Source organism: Maniola hyperantus, chromosome 24, assembly GCF_902806685.2.
Source record: "Maniola hyperantus chromosome 24, iAphHyp1.2, whole genome shotgun sequence".
NCBI lineage: Eukaryota > Metazoa > Arthropoda > Insecta > Lepidoptera > Nymphalidae > Maniola > Maniola hyperantus.
In genome coordinates, this window is record NC_048559.1 from 6,504,436 (window position 1) to 6,518,081 (window position 13,646).

The window sequence follows — 13,646 nt, forward strand, 5'->3', positions numbered from 1 at the left end:
AACTTAGCAACTTTGTTATTTGTCAAAAAAGAGAATATATTTTGTCAAATAACAACGTTGTTTAACTCAATTTGTAAGATGGCTTACAGATTGAGATAAACAACCATAGTAAAAACCATTTTCTACTATGGTTTACGTAATCGACTGAATATTGAAACCGTTGAGGAAATTGTGAACTTCAATTACAAGTCTGCATTCTCCTTTGATGCAAGCCCATAATAATGCATTGCGATTTCTTCCGAAGGGTGTAAACTTATTTCTTTTAATATTTCTTGTTTCAAAGCTATTTCATCGTCTGTAGAAATATAACTTGGAATTAGTTCCATTACCAATAAATATCCTTCAATGAAATCTTTACTATCAAGCAAACTTTTTAAGACACTCATTTTATACATATTATTGTTAGACACTGACACATTCATACGAAGATATCGAACATACATATCGAATATGAGATTTAAAACATGTGCAAAAATTATGTAAATTGTTGGCCCATTATTTGCAACATCTTCCTTCAAGTAATCTAAACACAATCTGCCAAAAACAGGAGCTGTATCCTTGTACAGATTTACCACTTCTTCAGACTTGTCCATTTTTTCATTTGAATCATAAAGTTTAGTTTTCTGGTTATATAGAGTATTTATGAATCCTAAAGACAACTTTACATGTGACAAGAGAATATAATTTTCTTTCGTCGACATATTACTTTGGAGTTTATTCAGGACATCAGTGTACATGGCGATGGGAAATGCCATTTCTTTCTTCAAAACTAAATCTTCAAATTCTGTACTCATATACTCGAATATTTCACACAAATTATTTCGAGTGTAGTAGATATCATCGTGTCGCTTATCCCACATAGCAATAGCTTTTTCTACTAGTGGTACAAATATTTGTTCATAACGCTCTTTTTGATCTGATTCAGACTTGGTTGAAAGTAAATACAGGGCTATTTTTTGACAGTAATCATATTTCTGCGTAGAAAACTTTTTTTCAAAATTTTCGAGAAACATTGTTCTCATGAAATCAATATCTAAAAACTCCATGACATCGTTTATTTCGCCATTTAAACCTTCAATAAAGCTTTTACAATTTAATTTGGCTGGCGCTTTTTTTAAAAATTCATAACTCTTCATCCAAAATGCCGCTCTAACAGACAGTGGAATCTTTTCAGCTTTGCTTAGAGTTAAGTATATTTTCTTATTTTCCTCAAAACTTAGTTTATCGATAAACATGCCCAACAGCTCCCATACGTCTAAAATAACTGTTTCATCACTTTCTCTACAAAGCTTCTTATAAGTCTCGCAAAAAATATCCTTTCTTATACTTCTGTTTTCACTACAGTTCCATAACTCTGAAAATACATTTTTAAGTTCCTTATGATCTAGGCTATTAAATGCAACTCGAATGCCATGTTTTTGCAAAGATACTGGAGTATTAAGAAGTTCCGCTACATATTTGCGAATGTGATCAGAGCTCATGTTATAAAATATTGCATTTAATGATGGTAGCACATAATGCAAATAATCTCCTTTAGCGTACAATAAAGCCAGTCTGAGAGGGGGATGAAGTCTCGCTAGGTGCATACATGTAGCGATATTTTTGCGAATGCTGATCAATAAGTCATCAGATTCACTCGGGTCAATTTTAGCTTCTTTCGGCACATATTTTTCAACAAAGTTCACTAGTTCTTTTTGTGAAAGTAATGTACACAGTCCTTTTATCGAAACCTTTTGACTGCTTTTTTCGTTAAGATTTTCGTTAAAAGTAGTTTTGAATGAGTTTGCTAAAGGTCGGTGCCAATCAATTCGAATTTTCTTCAGAAACCTTTCAAATGATACGTTATTATTTATGTATGAATTTATTTCACTTCTATATTTTTCCAATAGTTCTGGGTCATGTTTAAGTGCGTCGATGCAAGTGTTTTGAGTGGGACTTAAAATAATAGATTCATGAAATAAAAGTCTTCTCCAGGACTTTTTGAAATGATATACACTTGAAAGATCGCAGCTCCAAGAGTTTTCTTTCCTTGTAATAATAAAGTCTTTAATTTTCTGCAGAATGAATGGATAATCTTTAAGTTCTTTGTTCCATTTCTCCAGAAGTTTCAAAACTTTTACAATTATGTCCACAGTCTCATCAAATTCTTTTTCACTTTTTATAATATTAGTATTTGCAATTTTTGAAATGTAATATTTGTAAAAGTAATTGAATATTTTCTCTCTTTCTTCGATGTTAAACTTGTGTTTCCATTTTTCATAATCATAATTGATAAAATATTCAAAATCAAATTTATTTTCAATATCTTCGGGGATATCTTTGCCATGTGTTGCATTATATAAAATAATGAATCTAACACATGTTTCCACACTATCTTTGGATCTAGTGGACACTTCCAAGCTGTTAAAAAGTTCATTGAAATATCGCCAAGTTTCTTCATCGTACTTGTGTGAGTTAGTTTTTGTAATAAAATGGTTTACAAATTGAACTTTAAATAAAAATGGTTCACTGATATGATATTCGTAGTAATATTTTAATAATGTGAGTATATTTTTCTGGTTACTGCCAGCGCATGTAAGCATTGTTCGCAAAATCCATAGTCTATCAGTAGGATTCGATTCATTACGAATCAAATGTTTCAAATCTTCAAAAGCCTTCTCAAATGGTGCATACACGTACCAACTCCATATATTTTTAGACGTTGATAAATTATTTTTCACAGGTAGATTGCAGTACTCTACTATATCATCCCACGTCTCATTTGCGAGATCTTGATCTGCACAAGATTTTTCAATAAACACTTTATTAACAAAATCAAATCTTTCCTCAAATGGCAACCGGTCCAGAAAGAATTTGATTTTTTTATATGTGAACCATGAACGTGTTTTCTTATTTTTAATGTGAGTCAATATAAAGTCCTTAACTTCTTCTTTTTTCAAATATTTTGCAAAGGTTGGAATATCAAGGAAATAGACGTATTTTTCAAGATTATTCATTACTCTTACCGGATTTTCTTCCATCACTATTCTTGTATACTTCGGACCAAAGTTAAAACCATCACCAGGTTTTAGCGACTCTATAATATCCAGGAACTTTTCTAGGTTTCTTTTTAAAAGAAATTTTCCTGGTTTTATCATGTGGTCTTTATAATACCAAGCTGTATAATTTCGTGAAACTGTTTCCAAAATAGTGATAGATTTTTCGTATAATCGTTCCAGGAAGTATGTTGGTATATTATTAGCATGTTTCTGGATAACGTTTTCAATAAAGGGAACAGAGCAACCCGGGAGCCACTTTAATGATTTTTTGAAATCCTGTTTGTAATAGTTAAAAAATTCTTCAATGCGTTTTTCGTCTTTCAAATTCAGCCTTACGTGTAGAATAAGTTTATTAAAAGCCTTCGATGTCATATGCGGATAGAGATGTTGGTGCAAATATGCAGGATTAATGATATATGAGTACTGCTGATCGGTTATCAGCCATGTGGATTGCTTGATAATCCGAGATACATATACCATGTCTTCACATTTAAGAGCTTCAATAATGTATTCAACATTTCTTCTATTGCATGCTATATCAATTTTGAATAGGTTATCCATATCAGACTCTTCGTAATTAATTGCACTTATTTGCTGATTTGGATTGTTTTGAATTGCTTCATTTACTAACTTGTTGTAGTTTCGATGTTTTTGCCCTAACGTGTCACCTTTTACTATAAGAGGCTCCATGTTGTTCTGAAAAACAAAAAAACAAATTCTGGTTAAAAGTTTAAATTAATAACGACAGCAAAGACGTTTAAATAAATAACGACTTATGTTATAAAGTCAAAGCCATTTATTAAAAAAGGGCTGAATTGACAACTACGTCCTTTTTGGAAGTTGATCGAAAATAGGTACCATTGTCAATTATTGATCAGATTGTCAATTATTGTTGAATTTGTAAGATGTAATAGTGATCATTAACTACGCAAACTTAAAACTAAAGCTACGAGGGTTCCAAAATCTGAGAAGAAGCCCACAAATTACTACACAATAAAGTGAAAATTCAGCTTATTCAGCTCGCGCAGCTGCTGCGTAATAAATCTCTCTTTCTATCGCGTAATCTCTTATTCCCTCTCCGATGTCTCCTTAGAGATTGCATTTTCGAACTTCCTTAACGGATGCCTACGTCGTAATAGCTTTCTGCATGCCAAATTTCAGCTCTATCCGTCCAGTAGTTTGAGCTGTGCGTAGATAAATCAGTCAGTCAGTCAGCTTTTCCTTTTCTACAGGATGGTTACAAATAACCAGGACGCTAGCAAAACTAGCACTAAAAAACGCGAAAAAAATACATCCTATTTTTTGTATAAGTTCACGATATAACAAATAAAACATTCGACTGTCGAAAATTTCATGTTCGTTCGTCCGTCCGTCCGTCTGTCCGTTTGTCTGTCAGTCGACTGTATCTCGTGAACCCTAAAAGGTAGAGACTTGAATTTTTTACAGAATGTGTATTTTTATTGCCACTATAACAACAAATACTAAAAATTACAAAATGGCCGCCATAAAAATTAAAAAAAAAAAAAAAGTGTTATTTCTTTTACGATGGTACGGAACCCTTCGTTTGCGAGCCCGACTCTCACTTGACTGATTTTATATTACCTTTTGACCTCATTGAAAAATAATCTTTAACGATTTTGCATTAAACTCGTTTTTACATTGATTCTGATTTAATTCTTTGGCAATAGCATTTGTTAGAATTTTCTACCTGGTCTCTTTGTTGTGTAATTTTTTCTAGATTTTATGATTTTTTTTGTAATTTTTTTGTACCAATGGATAGCTAACGAAACGTAGATGTTTTTAAAATAATCCGCAGGATAAGTGCCTTAGTAATTTTTACAGAAAATTTGCAAGTTATTCAAAGAATTAAATTTAAAAATTGAAAACTTGTACAGTTTTTGGGCTGTAATTTTAAAATTCTTCAAGATTTTTCTTGTTTTATAACAGTTTATTATTAACAAGAATATGTACTAGCATGCAATAAAAAAAAATCTGATGAAATACATTGTTCCTTTATTTTATTAAGTAATTTTTAAAGTGGCAAACACCCCTTTACCAAGAAAAAAATAAAAAAATGAATAACTCGAAACAATACACTTTCGCATAAGCACTTTAGGAGTCCTTTGATAGCTAATGTCCTGTACTATAACCCCTTAACGGGATCGTGTCCTATTTTCCTGTAACCCTGTATAGATAAGCATTTCCAATGTAACTTAATTTATTACTACTATATAACTACAATTTCGGTACATGAAAAATAAAAATAATAAAATTAAATATATTGTTAGCGTTAGGTATATTATTAGAAATTGCATAGTAGGTATAGTCCGCGACTGGTTGAAATCGGGGTTTGATGCGGGAGGACGCCCCGCACACCCGCGCTCGCCCGCACCGGGTTAGTGTGGAGGCTGTGTGGGTGTGCGGGGCATTCCCTCCCCGATTGCTATCTCAACCTGTCGCGTACTATACCTACCTAAATATTGTGCTGTGTGTGACTACACAAAACAAAAGTAGTTTGATTTGATGACTTCATGATTTAAAAAAAAACATTAATTTTAAATCATGGAGTTATAATACAATATGACCCCGATCGCCTTCTGTTGCATTGCGTTACATCACACAACAATACAACACAGTACTAATAGCTAGTTCGGGCCTTTTGTAAAGAAGTAGGTACCTACCACTTTTGAAAAAGTTGCAGAACTAGCGATTATACGCAAGTAGGTACACTAAATTAGGGTTTAATTAATCGACTGAATATTGAAACCCGACGAAGAGGAAATGATGCATTTCAATTAAAAATCGTTACTGTCCTTGCATGTATGCCAATAATGCATTGCGATTTCTTCCGAAGGATGTAATCTTATTTCTTTTAATATTTCTAGTTTCAGAGCTCTTTCATCGTATTTAGGAAAATAATTGTAGCGTGGAATTAGTTCCATTACCAATAAATATCCTTCGATAAAATCTTTACTAGCAAGGAAACTTTTTAAGACACTCATTCTATAAATTTTATCGAATTGAACATACTGATCGAATATAAGATTTAAAACATGTGCAAAAATTATGTAAATTGTTGGCCCATTATTTGAAACATCTTCCTTCAAGTAATCTAAACACAATCTGCCAAAAACAGGAGCTGAATCTTTGTACAGATTTTCTATTTCTTCAGATTTGTCCAATTTTTCTTTTGAATCATTAACTTTAGTTTTCAGGTCATATAGAGTTTTAATGAATCCTAAAGATAACTTTACATATGACAAGAGAACGTAATTTTCTTTCATCGATAAATTACTTTGGAGTTTATTCAGGACACTAGTGTACATGGCGATGGGAAATACCATTTCTTTTTTCAAAACTAAATCTTCAAATTCTGTACTCATATAATCAAATATTTCACGTAAATTATTTCGAGTATAGTAGATATCATCATTACGCTTATCCCACATAGCAAGAGCTTTTTCTACTAGCGGTACGAATATTTCTTCATAACGCTCTTTTTGGACTGATTCAGACTTGGTTGAAAGTAAATACAGGGCTATTTTTTGACAGTTATCATATTTCTGCGTAGAAAACTTTTTATCAAAATTTTCGAAAAACATTGTTCTCATAAAATCAATATCTAAAAACTCCATGAAATCGTTTATCTTGGTATTTAATTCATCAAAAAAGCTTTTACAATTTAATTTGGCTGGCGTTTTTTTAAAAAAATCATAGCTTTTCTGCCAGAATGCTGTTCTAACAGAAAGTGGTATATTTTCAAAATTGCTTAGAGTTAAGTATATTTTCTTATTTTCCTCAAAACTTAGTTTATCGATAAACATGCCCAACAGCTCCCATACGTCTAAAATAACTGTTTCATCACTTTCTCTACAAAGCTTCTTATAAGTCTCGCAAAAAATATCCTTTCTTATACTTCTGTTTTCACTAGATTTCCATAACTCTAAAAATACATTTTTAAGTTCCTTATGATCTAGTCTATCAAATGCAACTCGAATGCCATGTTTTTGCAAGGATACTGATGTATTAAGAAGTTCCGCTACATATTTGCGAATGTGATCAGAGCTCATGTTATAAAATATTGCATTTAATGATGGTAGCACATAATGCAAATAATCTCCTTTAGCGTACATTAAAGCCAGTCTGAGAGGGGGATGAAGTCTCGCTAGGTGCATACATGTACCGATATTTTTGCGAATGTTGATCAATAAGTCATCAGATTCACTCGGGTCAATTTTAGCTTCTTTCGGCACATATTTATGAACAAAGTTCTCCAGTTCTTTTTGTGAAAGTAATGTACACAGTCCTTTTATTGAAGTCTTATGACTGCTTTTTTGGTTAAGATTTTCGTTAAAAGTTGTTTTGAATGAGTCTGCTAAAGGTTGGTGCCAATCAATTCTAATTTTCTTCAGAAACCTCTCAAATGATACGTTATTATTTATGTATGAGTTTATTTCATTTCTATATTTTTCCAATAACTCTGGATCATGTTTAAGAGCGTTGATGCAAGTATTTTCAGTTGGACTTAAAATGATAGATTCGGGAAACAAAATTCTCCTCCAGGACTTTTTGAAGTGATATACACCCGAAAGATCGCAACTCCAAGAGTTTTCTTTCCTTGTAATAATAAAGTCTTTAATTTTCTGCAGAATGAATGGATGATCTTTGAGGTCTTTGTTCCATTTCTCGAGAAGTTTTAAAACTTTTACAATTATGTCCACAGTCTCATCAAATTCTTTTTCAGTTTTAATATTATTTGTAATTTTTGAAATGTAATACTTGTAAAAGTAATTGAATATTTTCTCTCTTTCATCAAAGTTAAACTTGTGTTTACATTTGTTATAGTCATAATTTATGAAATCATCAAAATTAAATTTATTTTCTATATTTTCGGGGTTATCTCTATCATGTATTGCATTATATAAAATAATAAATTTCACACACGTTTCCACACTATCTTTGTATTTAGTGGCCACTTCCAAGCTGTTAAAAATATCGTTGAAATATCGGAAAGTTTCTTCATCGTAGTTGTTTGGGTTAGTTTTGATAATGACACGGTTTACAAACTGTACTTTAAATTTAAATGGTTCACTCATATGATGTTCGTTATAATATTTTAACAATGTGAGTATATTTTTCTGGTTACTGCCAGCGCATGTAAGCATTGTTCGCAAAATCCATAATCTATCAGTAGGATTCGATTCATTACGAATCCAATGTTTCAAATCTTCAAAAGCCTTATCAAATGGTGCATACGCGTACCAACTCCATATATGTTTAGTCGATGATAATTTTTGGACAGGTATATTACAGTACTCCACTATATCATCCCATGTCTCATTTACGAGATCCTGATCTTCAAAAGATTTTTCAATAAACAATTTATTAACAAAATCAAATCTTTCCTCAAATGGCAACTGGTTCAATAAATATTTAATTTTTTTATATCTGAACCATGAACGCGTTTCCTTATTTTTAATGTGAGTTAGTATAAAGCCTTTAACTTCTTCTTTTTTTAGATATTTAACAAAAGTTGGAATATCAAGGAAATCGACGTATTTTTCAAGATTATTCATTACTCTTACCGGATTTTCTTCCATCACTATTCTTGTATACTTCGGACCAAAGTTAAAACTTTCACCAGGTTTTAGCGATTCTATAATATCCAGGAACTTTCCAAGGTTTCTTTTTATAAGAAATTTAGCTGGTTCTATCATATGTTGTTTATAATACCAAGTTGTATAATTTCGTAAAAATGTTTCCAGAATAGTGATAGATTTTTCATATAGCCGTTTCAGCAAGTACTCTGGTATATCGTTAGCATGTTTCTGGATAACGTTTTCAATAAAGGGAACAGAGCAACCCGGGAGCCACTTTAATGATTTTTTGAAATCCTGTTCATAATAGTTAAAAAATTCTTCAACGCGTTTTTCGTCCTTCAAGTTCAGCCTTACATGCAGGATAAGTTTATTAAATGCCTTCGATGTCATATGCGGATAGAGATGTTGGTGCAAATATTCAGGATTAATGATATATGAGTACTGCTGATCGGTTATCAGCCATGTGGATTGCTTCATAATCCGAGATACATATACCATGTCTTCACATTTAAGAGCTTCAAGAATGTATTCAACATTTCTTCTATTGCATGCTATATCAATTTTGAATAGGTTATCCATATCAGACTCTTCGTAATGAATTGCAGTAATTTGTTGATTGGGATTGTTTTGAATTGCTTCATTTACTAACTTGTTGTAGTTACGATGTTTTTGGCCTAACGTGTCACCTTTTACTATGAGAGGCCCCATGGTGTCCTGATTAAACAATAAAAAAAATCTGGTTAAAAGTTTAAATAAACATGGATATCATAGAATACTTAGGACCATACAGTAAAGGCGTTTAAATAAATAGCGACTCTGGTTACGACGCAATGAAGTGCAGTTCAGCTCGCACAGCGCTGCGGCTTAAAATTTGATAAACATGTCTTTTTCTATACCTCTCTCTCTCTCTCTCTCTCTCTCATAGGAGGGTTACATATATAGGAACGTAAATCAAAAACTAAGTAACAAGCACCAAAAGACACGTCTGCACCGCACAAGAAACAGTTTAAGACTGACATATTATTTTTTTTCGCAACGTGAATGCACCCTATGTCCAACTCCAATCTGCGACCAATGACGTTCACACTACCTACCTCAACATCTCTCCGCTTCAGGCTGAGATCTTTAAGGGCGGTTACGCACTCATCCGATTTGAATTCGTGAAAATACGTACGCAGTAGTCACAGAACTATGTACCTATTTGTATGGTAGTTTAGGCACTACATCCGATTTCTCTCCGTCATCCGTGAGAATATCTCGGATGTGCCTCGGATTCAAATCGGACGTATGAGGTAGATTTTATTTTTATTTTTATTCAGATACAAGTTAGCCCTTGACTGCAATCTCATCTGGTGGAAAGTGATGATGCAGTCTAAAATGGAAGCGGGCTAACCTAAAAGGGGGTTTTACTACACCCATACCCCTTTGGTTTCTACACGGCATTGTACCGGAATGCTTAATCGCTCAGCGGCACGGCTTTGCCGATATGGTGGTAACTAGCCACGGCCGAAGCCTCACATCCATCAGACCAAAATATGTCAAAGATGTCCACTGAATAGCTTGGAGGCAATATCCGAGTTCGTGAGTTTGCTTAGATTTTATAGAGTTAAAACGAGACAGATTTACACCAGATTACAATGTAGGTAGCTCTGTCTCGTTTTAACTCTTAAGTAAAATCAAAGTACTTACGCTGGACAGTATTAATTAGTAAGAAGGTAGGTACAGTAGGTAGGTAGAGGTACCTATATTTCGGCCTACTAATCTCGAGTGAATCGCTAGGAGTCTAATAGGCAGAGGCGTCTTTACCTATGGTGCAGGGTGTGCGGCGCACACGGGCGCCGGGTCTAAGGGGGCGCCGAGCGCCCTCTAATGCGACACCTCCAAAGATGCGTCGATGCCGGCGCTCTCAAAGACCCTGCGCTCGTGTTATGGCCGACGCCGTCATCATTTAAAATTGCACCATTTGCATTCGAATTTCCGTTTGAAAATATAACTGTTAGTAGGTATTCCATTATGACCCTGCTCCTACTAGACTAGAGGGCGCTAGGGTACTGGTTGCACACGGGCGCCACAAGGGCTAGAGACGCCTCTGCTAATAGGAATTCCGTATTGAGAAGTAGTAGTAAGTATTAGTAAGTAGTCTAATAGGTAAAACTTAAAAGTAATTAATCTCGATTAAAATCAATTTTTCAATGAAATCAGTTTAATGAAATTTAAATAACATGAATTTGTCTGGCTTCAATCTTTAGATCCAATCACTTATCACCTTGGCCATGAAGTATTTAATAATAAGTAGGTATGTACCTAGGTAGATAGGTAACCTACCTAGATTAGTTCTAGGGGAAACAAAACAGAAACCTCAAGCGGATGAAGTGGCAGGGAATAGATAATATAAAATACTATTTTAAAGTCTGTGTAATATGATCCAGTGTAAGGCACCAGATAAACTAACTCAGAGATTGCATAATATTTGAGCTTCAGAAGTGTTGCACAATATTTTATACACAATATTGCTTGCCGATCCTTTAATCATCATCATGATCAACCCATCGCTGGCTCACTACAGAGCACGGGTCTCCTCTCGGAGTGAGAAGGGTTGTCTTCAGACTTCGCACACCTTTGAGAACATTATGTAGAACTCTCAAGCATGCAGGTTTCCTCACGATGTTTTCCTTCACCGTTAAAGCAAGTGATATTTTAATTATTTACTTAAAAAGCACATAACTCTGAAAAAGTAGAGGTGCGTGCCCGGGATCGAACCCCCCAACCTCCAATTGGAAGGCGGACGTCCTAATCCTACCCACAAGGCTACCACAGATTATCCTCCTTCCTTAGGAGTTGCAGTTATGGATAAAATAACAAAATCACTTACCTACCTCAATCTGCATACAATTATTGCCTTTGCGTAGGTAGGTACAATTTTTTTTAGTTTCTTTGTTTTCTGTTCTGTGCAAAGCAAGTGATATTTAATTGCTTAAACCGCACATAACACACTCCGAAAAGTTAGAGGAAATGCCCGGGATCGAACCCCCGTACTCCCGAATAGAAGGCGGACGTCTTAACCACTAGGCTGCCACGGCTTTATGAATAGAATTAGCCATAGGTAAGAAGCTTTTACTATAACTAATAATGTCTTAAGAGACGTTTAAGAATTATTCGGTTGTAATTGGGGCCGATTCTCTTGAACACAATCTCTAATCTAGACTAAATTAACAGGTCTAAATCTTGTGCCATCCTTCTCCGCAAGCAACATTATGAAAGGGATAGCAATAGACGTGTCATTTAAGGTTAGTTTAGAGATTGTGTACAATGGAATTAGCCACACTATAAAATTAAAATTAGGATTACGTAATGTTAGAAAAAAAACGTAGGTACCTTTAACAACTCTGCTTAGGATGTGCTTATTAAATCCAGGCCACCCAGAAGTAATTCTGTAGACACTTATAGACTTATATACCTATTTATATCAACAGTGTATTTATAATAGCTTTTCACACACAAAACTATGGAATAAACGGTAAGAATGTTATACTCAGAGGCCTATAGTTTGCTACTAAAACGAAATTAACTCACCGGCTAGCGATGTGGTCGATGAGTCAAACAAAACATTCTATCGAAAACATGAAGGTCGCCAATAAACTGTTTATCATTCCGTCGCACTCATATCGCAATGATAAGAACGAGATAAAAAGTCCGCGTTGTTAAGCGGGTTGCAGACCAAGAGCTAAGCTATTAGCTAAGTTATAAGTATGCTCCTAAAAAAAGCACATTATACAGTCGAAGACTATGTAAATAATAAAAAAGCTTGGATTTGACACGCTCCAGCAATGCACGGGGCTGCAATAGCTTGTGTAGTATGGTATAATAACATTGTAAAATGAAAAATTAAATTAAAAAGAGCAACCGCCGAGTTTCTTGCTGGTTCTTCTCGATAGGAACGGCATTCCGAACCAGTGGTAAATAAAAACTACCCGATTCAAAAGCACTTGTAAAAAGTTTACTTGAATAAAACATATTCTATACTAACAGTCCCGCACATTGCTAATGCGCGTGGTCGCCATTTTAGTGACGTCAGCACTAGACTGAAGTTTCGAGCTGATCGTATATTTTTATATCGGCTGACGTCAAAATGACGTAATTTCGATGTTAATGAGACAAGGTTCCAGCGCAATAGCAATTTGCGGGACTTATAGTTTAGCTGCTCAGCATGCACAGTTGACGCAGTTTTTAGGGTTCCGTACCTCAAAAGGAAAAAGGAACCATTGGAATCACTTTGTCTGTCTGTCCGTCGTATCTGTTAAAAAAACTATATGGTAGGGTTGACCTAGAATCATGAAATTTGGTAGGAAGGTAGGTCTTATAGCACAAGTAAAGGAATAAATCCGAAAACCGTAAATTTGTGGTAACATCACAAAAGAAGATGTGTTTCTTAAAAAAATAGTTATCAGGATAGTAGGTATTTTCAAAGTATGATAAGTGATAACTATATCAAGTGAGAAATCCCATATCATATGAAAGGGTTTTACCTGTAGGTACATTCTAAAACAGATTTTTATTAATTATTATGCATAATAGATTTTGATTTATCGTGCAAAATAGAGTACGAAACCCTCGGTACGCGAGTCTGACTCGCACTTGGCAGATTTTTCATACTTGTGTGCAGACTGCAAACTACTGCAAGCTACGTGAGCTGATGCTGAGCTATGTATGCCGCGGCACAGCTACACAATATGCTTAACTAAACTCCTCCCGCCTATCCTGGTACCCCTTCGCACTTCCTTCGCCAGTGTTGTCCTGAGATTTTTGCTTAGTTTTGGTGTGCACGGGACATATTTCTAGCTTAGCTCAGCTTAGTATAGCTTCGCTGACTTAGTCTAGCTTTAACATAGCTTAGTTTTCGGTTTGCAACCGACTTTAAGCTACACTCAGGTTTACGTCATGTTTACGTAGATAAAATTATAGTGATTCATAGAAATGTTTTTATGGCGCAATTTGACTTGGGTAGGCA

The 13,646-nt window shown here is 34.4% G+C and overlaps 1 protein-coding gene across 4 annotated transcripts; it reads right to left on the reverse strand.

Moving 5' to 3' along the window:
- Positions 1-31: 31 nt before the first annotated feature.
- Positions 32-12,271, reverse strand: LOC117993425 (uncharacterized). Of its 4 annotated transcripts, XR_011238141.1 has the most exons (3): positions 12,014-12,228; positions 5,720-9,352; positions 3,628-3,734 (listed from the first exon to the last, which is right to left on the reverse strand). XR_011238141.1 is itself a non-coding variant. In XM_069506826.1 (2 exons), the coding sequence occupies exon 2, from the start codon at positions 3,726-3,728 to the stop codon at positions 183-185; it is 3,546 nt and encodes a 1,181-aa protein (XP_069362927.1). In that variant the 5' UTR covers positions 3,729-3,734; positions 12,014-12,228; the 3' UTR covers positions 32-182. The 4 variants fall into 4 exon arrangements, 3 of the variants coding, with proteins under 3 accessions (XP_069362927.1, XP_069362928.1, XP_069362929.1); XM_069506826.1 differs by lacking the exon at positions 5,720-9,352 and having other exon boundaries at positions 32-3,734; XM_069506827.1 differs by lacking the exon at positions 12,014-12,228 and having other exon boundaries at positions 32-3,734; positions 5,720-5,836.
- Positions 12,272-13,646: the final 1,375 nt, after the last annotated feature.

Excerpts from the sequence above, each read along its gene's own strand:
- LOC117993425 (XM_069506826.1), bottom strand. The coding sequence starts at position 3,728 with ATGGAGCCTCTTATAGTAAAAGGTGACACGTTAGGGCAAAAACATCGA.